Source organism: Piliocolobus tephrosceles, chromosome 16 (assembly GCF_002776525.5).
Source record: "Piliocolobus tephrosceles isolate RC106 chromosome 16, ASM277652v3, whole genome shotgun sequence".
Classification (NCBI taxonomy): domain Eukaryota; kingdom Metazoa; phylum Chordata; class Mammalia; order Primates; family Cercopithecidae; genus Piliocolobus; species Piliocolobus tephrosceles.
Window position 1 is genome coordinate 62,550,563 of NC_045449.1, and position 18,004 is coordinate 62,568,566.

The 18,004-nt window shown below is 36.1% G+C and overlaps 1 protein-coding gene across 5 annotated transcripts in view; it reads right to left on the bottom strand.

Moving 5' to 3' along the window:
- Positions 1-17,745, bottom strand: part of ABCA8 (ATP binding cassette subfamily A member 8) — a 74,457-nt gene extending 56,712 nt beyond the window's left edge. For 3 of the 5 annotated variants that reach the window (XM_023212115.1, XM_031934291.1, XM_023212116.2), the window contains exons 1-4: positions 17,572-17,745; positions 8,298-8,398; positions 7,114-7,318; positions 3,301-3,465 (exon numbers count right to left, since the gene is read on the bottom strand). In XM_023212115.1, the coding sequence (XP_023067883.1) occupies positions 3,301-3,465; positions 7,114-7,318; positions 8,298-8,393 (466 nt within the window). In that variant the 5' untranslated portion in view covers positions 8,394-8,398; positions 17,572-17,745. Of the gene's footprint in view, positions 1-3,300; positions 3,466-7,113; positions 7,319-8,297; positions 8,411-17,571 lie in introns of those variants that run through there. The other 2 variants (XM_031934290.1, XM_023212114.1) reach the window with 2 other exon arrangements.
- Positions 17,746-18,004: the final 259 nt, after the last annotated feature.

Consider the following 18,004-nt stretch of genomic DNA (forward strand, 5'->3'; position numbering starts at 1 on the left):
AAGTTCACAGAGCCTAACATGGATTGAGAAACACTGAACTAAAGCGTTTTCTAACACTGGATATAACACAGGCATAATAGGCAAATGGAAGTTCAAGTAAGATTACTTACTATGCTTAAATCATGCCAATCAGAATATCTTTGGAAGAAAAGGATTTATTTAAAAAGAGCTATCAGTCCATTTAATAGTAAACTAGATTAAAGAGATATCCTTGAATAAGATTAATTAAAATTGAGTATAGGAATTAAATGCATATTACATGAAACATGGTTTTAATAAGATCTTGAAATATTTCAGATACACAAATGATATAAAAATACAATAAAAACACAAGGACCCACTACAAATTTGCAAAATAAATGCATCATTTCAAATACAGTTAGAAACTCTTGTGCGCTTCCCCTAGCACCAAGTTTCTAACTAGCTAACTGCTTTCCTGAACATTGTGTTTATACATATGCCACTATATATCTCTAAACTGCATATGTAATTTAAAAAATTAAACTCTACTAATAATTATTATGAACTATGCTCGTTTATTCCATATTATGATTTCGAAATGTATATAAGTGGCCCCATTTAATTTTTTCTTCTTTTTTATGGTTATGAAATCCCATTGCAGGAATGTAAATCAATGTATTTATCCGTTTTCCTGTTGCTGATAATTTGGTTAGTTCCTTTTTTCTTTTTGCAATTACCAGAAAAAAAATCTGCTGCTATAAAAATCTGTATCTACATCTTCTTGTAAATATTTCTATATGGGTCAGTATAGTCTCTTATATGTTATAGTAATAACCCCTAAATCTCAGTGATTTGTCACAGTGAAAGTTTATTTCTTACTCAGGCTACACATTCAGCAGAGCTCTTTGGTAGGAGGGTTGTGGGGTGGTACTCGATTCACATCAAATTTAGGATCCTAAGATGGAAGGCATTTCCTCCAACTGTTAGTTGCACTGTCTGTATTATACATGACTCCTTAGTTTGCGGAAGCAGGTGAGGAAAGGTGAAGAACTTATACTTGCCTTTAAATGCCTTGGGTCTAGCTATCTTATTATGGCTACAAAAAGCAATTATTCTATGTCCTCAGGAAGAAGAGAATAGGCTGCAAATCTTTAACACAGGTATGAGAGTTTCACTAATAAGATTTCTATGATGATGAGTTATAGGTTATGTGCACATCAACTTTAAAATAAAATTTCTCAGTTTTTGTGGAAATTAAAAATTTTGTAAAGCTGGGTAGTTGTTCTCTTTGCTACATGTCCTTGTCCATACATCGAATTGTTCTATTTGGTAATTTTTGCAAATCTTATGAACGTGAAATGATATAACATGTGGTTTCAACATGCAGTTTCCTGGTTGCTAATGTGGAAAAACACCTCTCCTAGTGCTTATTCTTGATCTGTGTTGTTTTACGAAATTATTTGTAATTATGTTGTTTTATGAAATTATTATTTTTGTATTTTTGATCTTTTTCCTATTTATTCAAAGTAAATCTTTACATATTCTGGAATTAATTTTTTGTTAGATTTTTCTGTTATAAACACTTTATCACTTTTTTTTTGGAAGTGGAGTCTCACTCCTTCACCCAGGCTGGAGTATAGTGGCGCGATCTCTGCTCACTGCAAACTCTGCCTCCCAGGCTCAAGCAGTTCTCCTGCCTTAGCCTCCGGAGTAGCTGGGACACCCGGCTAATTTTTGTGTGTTTGTGTGTATTTTAGTAGAGACGGGGTTTCACCATGTTGCCCAGGCTGATCTTGAACTCCTGAACTCAGGCAATCCACCCGGCTTGGCCTCCCAAAGTGCTAGGATTACAGATATGAGCCACTGTGCCTGGCCACTTTGTCACAATGTTTGCCTTTATTTTTCACTATCTCTATGATGTGTTTTGATAATGGGAAGTTCTTAAAATTTATATCTGGTCAAATTTATCAATATTTTAATTTATGGCTGAGTAGTATTCCATGATATCATGTTTTCTTTATCCAGCCCTCTGTTGAGGGCTGCTTTTGTGAATAGTACTGAATAGAATTCTCTATCTCTGCTTTTGTGAATAGTACTGCAATAAACATATGAGTGCATGTATCTTTTTAAATATAATTTTGTTTTTCCTTTGGGTAGATACCCAGTAGTGAAGTTGCTGGATCAAATGGTAGTTTTGTTTTAATTTCTCTGAGAAATCTACATACTGTTGTCCATAAAGGTTGTACTAATTTACACTTCTACCAATGATATATAAGTGTTATCTTTTCTTCGCATCCTTGCCAACGTCTGATTTTTTTAGACTTTTTAATAATTGCCATTCTGACTAGGGAAGATGGTTATCTCCTGGTTTTAATTTGCGTTTTCTGATAATTAGTGATATTGAGCATCTTTTTATGTTGGTTGTATGTCTTCTTTTGAAAAAAGAAGAATTCAAACAATCCAAGTAACACCATTGAAAAATAGGTAAATGGGTTATTTGTTTTGCTTGTTGAGTTCTTTGAATTCTTTGTTGAATGCATAGTTTGCAAATTTTTTTCCATCTGTAAGTCGTCTGTTTACTCTATTGATTGTTTCTTTTGCTGTGCAGAAGTTTTTTTGTTTTTTTTTTTAGTTTAAGTCTCATTTGTCTATTTTTGTTTTTGTTGTATTTGCTTTTGAGGACTTAGTTATAAATTCTTTGTCTAGCTCAATGTCCAGAAGAGGTTATTCCTAGTTTTTTCTTCCTGAATTTTTATAGGTTCGGGTCTTATGTTTAGGTTTTAATCTATCTTGAGTTAAATTTTGTATATGGTGAGAGATACGGGTCCAGTTCTATTTTTCTGCATAAGGCTATTCAATTTTCCCAGTACCATTTATAGAAAAGGATTTTTCCCCCGGTGTATGTTTTTGTTTGACTTTGTCAAAGACCATTTGATTGTAGGTATGTGTCAGGCTGTTTTAGTTATTATAGCCTTGCGGTATAATTTGAACAATTGAGCTTATTTAAAGAGAAGTTTGTTCTATCTTATCCATAAACAACCTTGTTTTAACAATCATATATTCCATATAATATCTATGTGTGTACATATGAATACATATTAAATTTACATATATAAATATATATCTATGTAAATATATGTATATAACTATATATAGTGACCATTTATCAGTATGTTCTTATGCCCAAAAATGAATATTTTTTTTAAACGTTGAGGGACATGTGTACATCATTATGACAGATAGCGAAGCTCTAATTTGGCATACTAACTTCTATTCCCACACCTGGTTTATGACATAATTGAAATAGAGAGTAGTGAAATTTTAGAGCCAGAAAATTACCTGTATGGTCCCTGTGTTCCTTTTTTGCTGGCATTTCATGTCCTAGCAAGAACTTCAAATGATATGAATATGGATTAGCAAAGATGACTCTTACTATTTCTTCAGGATAATTTGCTGTGAATTCTTTAATACTTTCTTCATCTGGCAGTCCCAAGACCTCTTTACCTTTTGTTACAAGAAGGAAATATTATTGTTAGTAAATTACTAGGAGACACAACTTCAGGATGTCATGTTGAATTGCTTTTACTAGAGTTTTCTATGGAAGTAAAACATAATCACGTATTAACTTTCAGAAAGGTAAACTAAAATTTTGGGTGGGAGAGAAATTTCTAAAGTTCCATCTGGATACAATCAGAAGAAATACATGAAAATTAGTTATTTTATTTTCATATGTTGTGATTACTGAGCCAATTTCAATCACAGTGTCATACTATACCAATTAAACTGTTCAAAAATAATTAACAGTCCTACAAATTTGAAATGGTAAATAGAGAGAGATAGATATTTAAATTACAATTAGGCACTGTTTTATATCAGGCGGACAAACCTATACAAATTTATTTTTCTTTAATAACCCTGATGGTATGGTTGATACGCTAAAAAAGGTGATAAATTTAAAAACATGTAAGAAACGATGTTGATATCACTGAAAGAATCCCTCTTTTCTGTAGGTATTGTGTCCAAGGCCACGTGGATGTTTTATTAATACTGAAAAATGAGATGAAATACAAGAAAAGTTCTGGATTGGGGTGGAAGTGTGGAAGATGAATGTAGAGGGAGCAAGCAGTATGTATTTGGATAGAATTAATTTTATTCTCAAACTTATGCCATCATGAACGAATACCTTTGTTACTCAATTTCTATATTTGTAAAATAAATGTAATAACCATTATTATTATTATAGAATATTAATAGAGTACAGAATATAGAATAATATCATTACAAAATATGCTCTTTTTACAGAATACAGTTTTTATAAAAATATGCCATATTGTAGCATTTAATGAATATTTATAATTATAATTGCATGTGGTTTGGAATGAGGTAATGTTGAGAAGCTCAAGTTCCTGACATTGGGACTTGTTATGGACATCTGTGAAACAGCAAGAGCAGACACATCTCAGGGCTGTTTAGGAGACTGGACCTTAGGTAGATAGTTCATATCACATTACAATGTTGAATCAGAAGTGGATTTAGTGTTGGTAGGTAAGATGCACAGCATAGTCATTAAAATGTTTGTGGAACTAGCGGTGTGATGCTTGGTGAGGTCCCGCTGAAAAGCAAGTTTTGGATGACTCACAGGAAGGAAAAGTCCAACATGCTCTGGAAACTGTGGCCACAGAGACTCCAAACAGCAAGTGCATGAACTGGATTACTGGATACAGAATCCAGTGAAGGGGTCAGAATCCAGGCATAAGATTAATAATTACTTAAGCTGGAGTGGAATTTGGACGGAAGTTGACACAGAAAGGAAAAAAAGAGGTTATGCAGGCTTCCAGTGACTGGGTGGAGCAAGATGTGTAGGTTTTCCTTGGAAGAACGCCCTTGGAGGGAATTATGTTGCTTAAAATGAGTAGTCAGTACCTTCTAAGACACATTTTTATATTCTTTTAAAAATTGAAATGTAATTCACATACCATAAAATTTGCCCTTTTAATAATATCCTGGTTTTTAGGATACTCACACAGTTGTACAAGCTCAAAGTCACTTTAAAATTATAACTCAACTCATAATAATTCAATTCGTCAGATAAAATCTCACTTTATATCCAACCGTCATTTCTGATTTGAAGCTGCTGCCTGATACTGACATCCTGTGGATATAATCTGACTGTTCCTGTGCCTCTATCTCCATTCGTTAATGAGAATCTTCTTTTAGTATTGTCATAGTTGGCTTTCAATCAGCTGGGTTTGGTATAATCCAAAACAGAATAACTAACCTCCTATTAACTTTATTGACAAATACATTGCTAGCATTATTTTTTGTAGTTATTCTGATTATAACAATTAAATATTTATACAGAAAAATCATGCCCATATGAATGTGGATCTGCTCCAGTAGGATACACCTATCTGCCATTCTCTACAAGATTCTTAGTAACCATTACAGTTTTACTAGCTGATGTAGAAATCATCCTCCTGTTACCATTACCATGAGCATCTCAAATAAAAACTTAACACTTAGACTCACTATAGCACTAATTTTAATCTTTATCTTAGCCCTCGACCTAACCTATGAATGAATGACAGGGCAACCACCACAGGTTTCCCTTTGAAGTATGCATTTATAGTTGTAAAGGACATATGTTGTTTTCATCTGTTGACATCCAGTTCTTCTTCTAGTAAAAACACACTGTGATCCATTTGGGATACTTCCCTTCCTTCACTCATATATCCTGTGGTTTTGATGTGGTCCATGACCTGGGAGCTCAACAAGTTGGCAATGAAAATACTGCATGTCCCCTATCCAAAGAGATTAGTTCTTGGTGAGTCAAGATCAACACTAACCCAAAGTCACCTATTTGTTCCTGTGGATAAAATCCTTGAAGTTATTGTGAACTATCAGAAATGATCAGTAATCTTTTCACTGGAGTTGCTAATCTGGGAGGGCTTAAATCTGGAGAGTCTGCAGACCAACTCTGCCTCTGGGAGAACCAATCTGTGAATGAAGCCAGCACACAAAGCTATAGATCTGAGGGGCAGAGATGTACCTCCGTTGATGATAAACCTCTATCCTGCATTAATACTCTGCTCCTTTAAGCTAGACAAAGGATTCTTTTTCTTAAGAAAGATTGGGTTGGGCCTCTTACTCTCAAATGAAATATTTGTGAAAAATATAGTGTTATTTTTTACAGATTATTGTTAACTAGTCACCCCACTGACCTATCGAACACAAGGTCTTATTTCTTCGAACTGTAAGAGTTTATTGTTGCATAAATTCTTATTCTTATTTTGCATATGCTAATAATAAGGCTAAGAGAAGCTGGTGGCTTTCAAAATGCACTCCAGACACATATATATTACAGCAGTTTTCAGTGGACTCTCAGAACTACTTTTAATCAAATGTCCTCTGACTCTAAGCCTAGTTCTCTTGCTTTTGTACCAGGCTGCATCTCCTCTAATTTCAGAACATTGCTATAAAAATGATTGTTACAAAATTTATTGTTACAAAAATGATCTTTACCCTTCAACTTTAAGGTACTCATTAAGTAACCTTAACCTTAACTTGACTTAACAACTACTTAACCTTAACTCATTAAGCACCTTAATGCTGAAGGATGAAAATCTGAAATAAGGAATACTCAAAGGAATATTCAAGTAGAGCAAGGACATGTTTTTGGTGTTAAAAGGTAAAGTTAAAATTCCTGTAATCAAATTTAGGAAAGGAAGAGACTGGTTGTTCTTTGTCTATAAGGACAAGAAAACACTACAGCAACGAGGCCATTTTGGTGACAATGCTTTCAGAGTCACATGCCAACATATCCCTAAACACTACTACTCTAAATGTGCACCAGTCTGTATAATTTCATGCTTCCTCAAATCCTATACCAGATCAACACGTTTCTTTTTGAAGGACTGTGTACCCCAAATGGTAAACCCTTGTTTGGCAAGCAATACATTTAGTTTTCACTTAGATAATGAGTGGTGAGATGTTACTTCCAATAAAGGGAAGACATATTCCCAATTTATGTACTCCAGAAAGTTTGACCATTAAGATTTATCAAACTGAAATACAAATTAAATGCATAAATTTGCAGTCAAATTAACCAAATATTCACACCAGACGTTCCTCTTAAGTAACTAGAAAACTTACCTGCCAGGAAGGGAGCAGAGGCTACTTTATTCATTATCTGTTGGGTTGTGTTGGTGACAGGTGTGTATGCAACAGAAAATCTGGATTCATTAAATGTATCTACCCGTCCCAGGTCCATGGTAAGCAGTGAAGAAAAATCATTTACTTGATGACTATGAGGATATATATACAAACAAAGTAGTAGGAGCAACGAGTTCAGCCATTCCTACATAATACAGGAGAAAGGATAAAGAAAAGTCTTATTTAAAATTAGTCATCTACAATCATTTTGTCGTAAAGTTTGTCTCTTTTGTACTTTTCTAGCTTCAATATATCCCATATTATAAACTGTTTAAAGTCTGCTGAAAGTCTATGTGTTTTAAGAGATAGTTCCAAGGCATTGCTAGCTTAGTAATGATATACTGGTTAAATGCCAAGATTCTGGAATTACAAACTCAACAGTATACCAGTTTGTAAGGGCATTCTGATAATTCTAATAATAAGATAGTGTCTGAGGGACAGTATCTTAATTAGTTATAAATCCTGATCACATGCGAAGTCCCAATAAGAAATCGCTTTATTTCCAAAATGCATGATCTTAGGGGAAGAAAACTTTAAAATGTTTGTATAGTGGAATTTCAATTTAGTTAAAAATGCTACCTAGCTATATCTATCTGATTTTTAAAATATATCAAAGTTTAATCAAGATTTTTTATATGGTAAGATTATAAGAGCTAATGCTAATTTTCTTCTTGGACTTAATACAATTTCAACTTTTCTTTTCTTTTTTTTTTGAAGAAAACTAATTGTTTCAAGAAGAGAAAGAGATCCCAAAGAGAAAATGCCAGTTACCATTGTGGTGGGTTGGTTTGTTTACCATGTCTTTGGAATGTCGGTATCTTAACCCTAGTCTCTATGAGTGGGGACACTAGTAACCAATGTGACCATTGGCTTTTAAAACATGTATTGGTTTCTCAATTGCTACCAGATTCAGTGGTTTCAGACCTCAATTTATGAGCCCATGTCAATTGAAATGTCTTCAAAAACAGATTCATGGCCTGAAGAATAGCATTTTCAGTTGTATAAAGGTGCTGTATTTTAGTGTTTTTGGTGTGTCAGGGGAGATACACGTGGCATAGATAACCTCCCAGGCAACGGGTATTTTCCTATCATAAATAGAGAACAACATACGTATTGAGTCATACCATTAAGGACTCTCTTTTCATTCTCCATTTTTTAAGAAAGTTCTTGCATAATAAGGCCCAAGTTTGTTGACACATACTGATCTCTCTCTTCCTCATCTTGTCTTGTTTAATGAAAAAGAAAGAAGATAAAATTAATATGAAGCTCTCAATAAGAAGAAATATCCTGCAAACAACAAAAAAAGAGTCACCAAATACCCCAGTGTTGCAAATGAGTGCAAAGAGTCTGAGTGTTCCCCAGTGAGCATTGCATTACTCCCATGCTCTCCTTCCTTCCCCACTTGTAGACTCTGTTCTATCATCTATTGTGATGCCCTGTGCCAGTTATCAATTTACTGTCTCTCAGCCCTAAATTCACTCTGCATAGCCTGCTCTATAAAAATGGATCTGAATCCTTTAAGTACTTTCCTTTGCCAGCGGGCATGATGCTATACTGTTTCAGCAGAGAGGATAGTAGAGACACTGCAGGCATCTGATGCCATCCAGGTATCAGAATAGTTCATTTGCCGGGTTTCTATAGAATGTATTTTTCCCCACTGAGTACATTGTTTTCTCCAGTGCAAAGTACCTATAGTGTGCAGGATTCACTGTGTGTTTCCTCTAGCTCTTGACTTGGATAGCAGTAGTATATCTGGGAGCCCCCAGATAGCTACAGCCCTTTCCTCAAAGCTGTGTTTCCTTTGGCCATCCTGTTGCAAAAGCAGTGCACTCCAGTACTGGTGTCCACAGCTTGCCAGTCAGGCTTCTCTGACATTCAGTGGGTTTCAACCACACCTTATCCAATTATGAATACCTTATCTCCCCATGTTTATTCTTCTTTGGATATTCTCCCTCAACCCTAGGAAGGCCTCTTGAGCTCTCAGTCCATCTTTATAGTTATTCTCCTGCCACTATTCAATAGTACGTGTATTGAACTTACTTTGTTTAATTACTGGGTAGTTTCTGTCCCGTGATTGCACCCAGACCAACACCTACACATATACCACCTTTTATTTTTTGTTTTTTTTGAGATGGAGTCTCACTCTGTCACCCAGGCTGGAGTGCAGTGGCACGATCCTGGCTTACTGCAAGCTCTGCCTCCCGGATTCATGCCATTCTCCAGCCTCAGCCTCCCGAGGAGCTGGGACTACAGGCGCCCACCACCACGCCTGGCTAATTGCTTGTATTTTTAGTAGAGACAGGGTTTCACTGTGTCAACCAGGATGGTCTCGATCTCCTGACCTCGTGATCCGCCCGCCTCGGCCTCCCAAAGTGCTGGGATTACAGGCATGAGCCACCGCACCCAGCCACATACATCACTCTTAATTTCAATAAACACATCCTTGAACACCCAATTTAGTGTCTCTATAATATTTAGCTTAAGAACCTGAATAATCTGTTTTAGGAATTGATCTATCTAAGACAATTTAATGGGATCTTTGTTATTTCTAGCAGAAATAACTGCACTCTTTACTAATTTGTTGTGGGATGAAAGAAAATTTTCTTTCCTAACTGAAAGAAATCATACTTTTCACTATCTTTCTTTGAAAAATTAAAATCTTAAGATAGGATAATAACCATAGTTTGGACTGGAAGATTGTAAAGAGCTTTACATTGTCATTTTAAAATGTCATTTTAATCAAATGTCATTTAAAAATGACATTTATTTCTTGTTTCCATATTTAAGAATTTATGCTTATTATGTAGAGTCATCAGGAAAAATACACACACATATTTGCATATGTATCACCTCTGTGTATGTGTATATATATACTTTTTTCTAAAATCATTGTAGTAATTTGTACTATGATAAGTATTTCAAAATTCATCTTTTCCACATTCTCATCTATAATGATATTGACATTCTCTATAAAATTTCCCTAATTTTTCTTTCACTTACAATGCGTAAATTCTCAAGAGAATAGTGCTGCTTTCCTAATAATGAGAGAAAGTCAGATAATCTATAAAATTATAACTTTTGTTGGGTCTACCAAAGAGCTGAGATCACAGGTAACTAGGTAAACTAAAGTCCGAAGGGTAAAAGCCTTCTCCAGGGATGAAAGAGACCCATGATTGGTTTCAGAAGTGGTAAAGTATTAGAGAAAGACATGGCTACTATAAAAGCAGGTAGAGAGAAAACAGCTGAAATGTTAAATTTTTGATGGCTGAGTGTGGACGCTAGTCCTGGTACCCACAGCTTGCATGTTTGCTTACAATTACTGGGACCCCAGCACTTACTTGTCAACTCTTTTTTTTTAATAGGTTTCACCTAGTATTATTTAAAAAATTACAATAGCAAAGACTTGGAACTAACCCAAATCCCCATCAATCATAGACTGGATAAAGCAAATGTGGCACATATACACCATGGAATACTATGCAGCCATAAAAAGGAATGAGATCATGTCCTTTGCAGGGACATGGATGAAGCTGGAAGCCATCATCCTCAGCAGAATAACACAGGAACAGAAAACCAAACACCTCATGCTCTCACTCACAAGTGGGAGCTGAACAAGGAGAACAGGTGGATACAGGAAGGGGAACATCGCACACTGGGGCCTGTCGGGGGGTGAGGGGAAAAGGGGAGGGAGAGCATTAGGACAAACACCTAATGCATGTGGGGTTTAAAACCTAGATGATGGGAAGATGGGTGCAGCAAACCGCCATGGCACATGTATACCTATGTAACAAACCTGCATGTTCAGCACATGTATCCCAGAACTTAAAGTATATACGCAAACAAGAAACCTGAGAGACCCCCAGTGGCTCCCAGGCCACAAAATACACCCATGTCTCAGAATAGTTTTTCCAAAGGGCAAATCTAGAAGCCTTGGTGGAAGGACAGGAATCCCTGTCAGCCCCACAAAACAACCTGTTGTTGCATCTTGGGGAGGAGTTAAAGCAAAAATCAGCAGCTAATGGGAGGCAATCTGTAAAGCACCAACCATCCCTTCCCCCAACCCTTACTACTGTTCCAAGTAAACTTCTACTGCTGCTAAGTTATGGGCAGAAGCAAAAAGCCACTTTGTGGAGGGAGAGGAAGGAAACCACGTCGCTCTATGATAAGCCTTGCACCTAGTAAAAAGCAACAGCCTGCTACCACTGCAGGTGTGTGGGAATCTTCCAGTCCCCATTCCCAAAGTTGCAGCCGAGATTTGCAACAAGGACCCAGCATGGATACAAAGCGGAGACAGGCTCTCACCACAGGAGGGGAAAGGAAACTCTCACAGGCCCAGAACCTCTCAACAGATACAAGGTGGGAATCGGCTGGTATGTAGGGAGAAAAACATGTTGAGGAAGCCTCACCTCAAGGGCCAGATCTATAGTATCTAATACTGAAGTTGGAGCAAGAAATCTAGAGTTCCTCATAACCATATCTCAAGCACTGCACTGAGCAAAAAGCTATAGCAGTCTATGGATGGGGGAAGGGTGAGAGAATGGAGAGGGTCTCCTTTATGGCTTGGGTACACAAAGCCTTTGAAAGTTGAGGGTGGAACACAAACACACAGAAAACAACGTACAGCTTCCCAGAGCCAAATTATGCACAAACATAGAGTGTGTAGGGTATCTCATTATTTAAATTTGCATTGTCTTGTTTTTCATAGAATTTGAGCATCGTCTTATATGCTGAATGGTTATTTAGACTTCTGGAAATAGCTTTTTGTACTCAGTTTTTTTTTTTTTTTTTTTTTTTTTTTCGGTCATGCCTATTTGTAGGAGTTCATGATGTATTCTAGATACTGGTTTACTGCCAGTTATTAATTTTGTCAATCTCTCATTTTCTTTTATTGTATTTAAATTTTGTTGTAGTCAAATTAAACAACCTTTTCCTTTGTGATTGTGTATTTGGTGTGTGTGTCCTGTTTAGAAAGCACTTTCCTTTTCAGAAATCATAAATACACATTCCTTCATATTATTCTAATAATCTCAAGTATTTTTCAAGAGTACGTGAAAGATGTACTCTTTCATACGTCTGAGTTTATTTTGTGACCTGAGTCATTAGTGACAAGTTTTTTCTTTTGCAGTTCTCAAGCCAATTGTTCCAACATGAACTACTTTCTGGTTCCTTCTTTCTGTATTGATTTGTTATGCCTTCTCTCTCAAATAGCAGATATGTGTGTGTTTGTGTTTCTGTGTGTGTGTCTGCATATGTATATTATGTGTATATGCACTTGGAAGTATCTTATTTTTCAATTAATCTCTTTGTATATTTCTTGCACATAGTCTACTTACTAGTAGTTACTAGAACTTCATAATAAGCCTTCGTAAATGCTAGAACAGGTTCTTCATCTTATTTTTCTTTTCAAAATTGTCTTGGCTCTTCTGGGAGCTTACTATATGTGACAGAAACTGTTAGCTTTTTACAAAAATTTATTTATTTATCTGTTTATTTGAGATGAAGTCTCAATGTGTGGCCCAGGCTAGAGTGCAGTGGCACTATCTTGGCTTACTGCAACCTCTGCCTCCCAGGTTCAAGTGATTCTCCTGCCTCAGCCTCCTGAGTAGCAGGGACTACAGGTGCCCGCCACCATAAAATTCAACATCCCTTCATGTTAAAAACTCTCAATAAACTCGGCATTGATGGAACATATCTCAAAATAACAAGAACTTTTTACTACAAAGCCATAACCAATATCATACTGAATGGGTAAAAGCTGGAAGCATTCGCTTTGAAAACTGGCACAAGACAAGGACGCCCTCTCTCACCACTCCTATTCAACATAGTATTGGAAGTTCTGGCCAGTGCAATCAGGCAAGAGAAAGAAATAAAGGGTATTCAAATAGGAAGAGAGGAAATCAAATTGTCACTGTTTGCTGATGACATGATTCTATATTTAGAAAACCCCATCATCTCAGCCCCAAAACTCCTTAAGCTGGTAAGCAACTTCAGCAAAGTCTCAGGATACAAAATCAATGTGCAAAAATCACAAGCATTCCTATGTCCAACAATAGACAAGCAGAGAGCCAAATCATGAATGAACTCCCATTCACAGCTGCTACAAAGAGAGTAAAATACTTAGGAATATAATTTGCAAGGGATGTGAAGGACCTCTTCAAGGAGAACTACAAACCATTGCTCAAGGAAATAAGAAAGGACACAAACAAATGGAAAAACATTCCGTGCTCATGGATAGGAAGAATCAATATCATAAAAATGGCCATACTGCCCAAAGTAATTTATAAATTCAATGCTATTCCCATCAGGCTACCACTGACTTTCTTTGCAGGATAGAAAACAACTACTTTAAATTTTATATGGAAGCAGAAAAGAGCCCACGTAGCCAAAACCATCCTAAGCAAAAGGAACAAAGCTGGAGGCATCATGCTACCTGACTTCAAACTCTATTTAGGTTTATTAGCATGAATTTAAAATATCTATAACTAAAAATACTTTTGAAAACCTATTATATATCAATGTATTTTTTTCTTCTATTTTTAAACTTCTTTTTATTTTTGTTCATTAGGCTTGCTAGAATTTTGAATTTATTAATGGCCTTTTAAACAAAATAGAAGTGTTACTGTTTCATCATTTTGATTATTTAGTTTGTTTTCTAATTTTTAAATGTATCTTCTTACTTTTTATGATTTTATGTATACTCTTTTTGGGGTTTGTTTTGCTGCTTTTTCCTTTGGCTTCTTGGCTGAAATTGTGAACTAATGTTAGCAGAGTGGCTGAGAAAATGGATTCGGGAGTTGGGTAATTGATTACATCAGTGACCTAATTATCCACCTCTGCCTGTGTCCACCCTTTGTCTGGTAATTTTGGAGCTTTTATCATCAAGGCAGGCCAGTACTTGGGCCAAGAGAAGAAGGGAGGTGTGATGACGCACGAGTTCTGAACCTCAGCCTCCTGAGACCTTGAGTGTACCGGCTTGCTTTTTTGTGTTTCTTCCATCGCTGTGAGAGCAGACCTGGCCTAGCCTACTGCAGAATGAAACCACGCTGAGTCTTCTCAGTCATCCAGTTGAGAGTGCTAGCCAGTCCCCTCCCAGAGATACGATCAAGCCTGTCCAAGATCAGCAGTCTCTTAGGAGCCACTGCAGACACCGCAGCTACAAATGCTTATTGCTGCGTGTTATTATTTGGGTTTGTTTCCTTTTTGCTATGTAACATAAATGTGTTACTTAGGATTGCCTCTTTAGCATATGTTCCTTAGGATTGCCTCTTTAGCATTCACTATATTGAAGTTTCTTTGTTTTTAGTGACTTTTCATTTTTGATTTCTAACAATTACATTGTGATCAAAGAAATGACTTCTCAGTAAGATACTGCTTCTTTAAAATTCCTTAAGACTTCCTTGGTGGTGCAGCATATTTTAATATTTGAAAGTGTTCCATGTACACGTAAAATACCTGTAACTTAGTGTTTAGGTGAAGTGTTTTGTACATATCTATTCAGTCTTTTTCATTGTGTTCTTCAGATCTTCAGCATCCTTTCTAATGTTATATTTACTAGATCAATCATTTCATAATAGAGTTCAATTAAAAATTTCCACTCTAATAATAGGTTTGGCAATTTCTTATTATATCTCTGTTAGTTTTCAGCATGTGCATTTAACAGCTAGGTAGCTAGGTGCATAAAACATTGCTTTTTAATGTTTCAGTAGTAGGTTGCTTCTATTTCTGATAATAACATGGAGGCACTAGGTTTCTATAGGTTAATATTTGCCTGTATCTCTTTCTATCTCTTTGTTGTTAACCTTTTGCACCTTTTAAAAATATTTGGTTAATGTATACAAAAACTCATCAATGCATTATGTTTAGAAATCTAAACTGATAGATAACTGTATTTTAAGAGATGCATTAAATCATGTATGAATTTTTGTCTTGGATGATCTCTCATTGTATCTTATTCTCATGTTAAACCTACTTTTCCTTTGCTTCTAGTTTTGTCTACATCTTTACCTTCTATTGAATTGAAAATGTTTTCCTACCCTTCTCCATTTCCTCTCCTGTCCCAGAGGCATAAAAGGTGGTTATATGTCTTTTATGGTTACTCTTAAATACTTTTCTAAGGAACTATAACTTATTTTATGAAAACTCAAACGTATTTATTATCTCTGTTCTCTTACAAACAAATGTCTTCTAGGTATTTTAACACTCTGCTGAATTCCAACCTAATTATCCTGGTTATTACTGTGTAGAAATGTGATTCAATTTTCAATTTAAAGAACATACAAAGTAGATTCATTTTTTACCATCAAATGACAGTTAGATTTGCCAATGAATTATGCATTTCTGTAGAGAGGCTGTGATATATGTGGGCTTGTGCATGAGGTGGAAGGTAGAAATTCCTCCTGTACAGGACTTACATTGGCTGCAGCTGCTTTAAGAACCCGGAAACTTTTGTCCTCTCCATAGGCTAGCTCACTGTGAAGATATCCCATGGATTTTACCTAAAATTGCCCACAGAGAGCAGCATTATACTTCTGTAGATAATTGCGTCAGTAGCCAGAGAGGAGAAGTACAGCAGTAGACTACCCTCTACCCTCCTGGGAGGAGCAGCACGACACAGTCTCAGCATGTTCAGTCTTGAGCAAAAAACATGATGTGTTTGTGAGTAGGTCTGTATATGGGGGGTGATTTTGTAGGGGAATTTATATATGCATTTTATTGCAGCAGGCACATAAAATACTTCCCAGAAGATTCAGTGCATAATAAGAACACCACATCTTTCCATAACTTCAATCAACCACTGCTACACAAATACAATTTGCTAAGCCACTTCTGAAAGCTGTAGGACTGGAGTACTCTCAAACGGTCTTTGCTGTGGGAGAAAACAGGGTACCTAAGCTGAATTATAGAAAGTAAAGAGATTCTGGGAGGTACCATCATCAGTTTTCTGGGAAGCATGTGAAGGACATGACTTGAAAGAATGGGTCCAGACTTTTGAGCACAAAGCTGGCAGCTCCACCCTGAAGACCATCATTTGGCTCATAAGTCCTGACTCCTGAGGCAAGTGATCTCCCTCCATATGCATGCCATGTTGGCCATGCGGTTTCTATGAACTCCTCCATAGTGATGAGAAGTGAATGAGCCCCAACTGAAGCCATCATCCCATTTATGGGACAGGATCACACAAACAGGGTGGTGCTACTTCCTAGAGCCAAAGCTCAAGTAAGGTGTCCAGGGGTCAGTTGCAACAGAAAGCACATTAGCCATGGCAGTCTCAGAGAACACTGCTAGAAGAAGAACCTACACATGGCCATGTAATGAGGCTGAAGGGGAAGCCTAAGTAGAAGTAGACTAAGTAAAGAGGTCAGAAAGTCCATGGAAAGAGAAGAGGGAAGGACAATTCCAAGAATAAAGCAGCCTAGGTTACGGTGCAGAAAATTCAGCATGGATACTTTTAGGAGAGCTGTGCTAAGGCTGCCCAGGACCATGAACTGGCCAAGAAGATGATCTCCTCACTATGGAATCAGCCACAGTCTTAGGTAGCATACAAACTCCAGTCTGACTCCAATCCCTTATATCTTCCATTGTAAGTTATTATTGCCTACTTTGTTTCTCTCCAATTTCTATATGTTCTGCAGTTTATATAAGGGCTAGCAAAAACATGAATTATTTATTATACATATGGCAAATAGTCTCAAATTGTAATGACTCATTTTTATCCTCTTATATTGTTGTAAAATTCAGAACAAAATGTATTCACTATAGGAGCATGAAAAATCTTTTTACCAAAGCAATGTACATTTTAAATAACATTGTGATAAAGAGAAGCTACATGTTTCACATTCTGATTCAACTCACTGTATCCAATGAGTAAAAGATCCTAGAAAGAATCTTATGTTTCTAAAATTCTTATAGTCTGAGTGAGAGATAGGAACCATAAAAATATTTCTGCAAGTGCTCTTGGTAAACAGTCTCAAAATCAGAAGAACACTTATCCAAAAGGCCCTAAATTATTGTGCAATCAAGGTAGATAACTTTAACTTCAAAAACAACTCAGTCTTCCAACCCAATTCTTAAAACTGTAAGATGTTCACAAAATTTTTATAGCCAATGTAAACTTATTTCTATACTCAGTTATGTTTAAAACAACATAATGGTTGCATAATTTTTAAAAAAACATTCTAACTCAATATTTTTATCTATCTAATATTAATGACCAGATATAAAATCTTCATAATAGCCCAGTATTTTTCAAAATAATTTCTCCATAGATGATTGTCATTCAGTTTATAAAACTTTATTTATAATTTTGTCATAAGAATAAGAAAAGACAAAACCTCTGAAACAAACACACACACAAAAACAAAATACAAAACAAAACAGAAAGAAATACAATGAACTTACTTCTGGGAAAGTTGAAGCAAGGAATCTAGAGGTATGTTTTATCCACTGATCTTCTTGTTTAGAAGAAAATTATTCACATTTTCTCCTTGTCTCTACCATGTATCTAGAATTTGCTTTAAATGTTTGACTTCTGTGAAAAGTTTCTGTGAAGACTGCTTTCAGAGTGGAGGTTATGATCTCAATTCTGTTGGCCCTGCCAAACATCACATTCACGTGATCGTGCTTGGACTGTTTGTCTTCTCGTTGATATTCGGCCAGTTCCTGCAGAGCAGTGGCATTTATACTGGGTTGCCTGGCTATATCATATTATAGAGAGCAATTTCTTTTTTATGTCCAAGATGGTTGTGGCTAATATCAAACTTTAAAGTGCTGTCTTTAAGCCACGAGAAAGTAAACAGCTTAATCAGAGAAAAGCTCCTCTCTTTACCCAGAG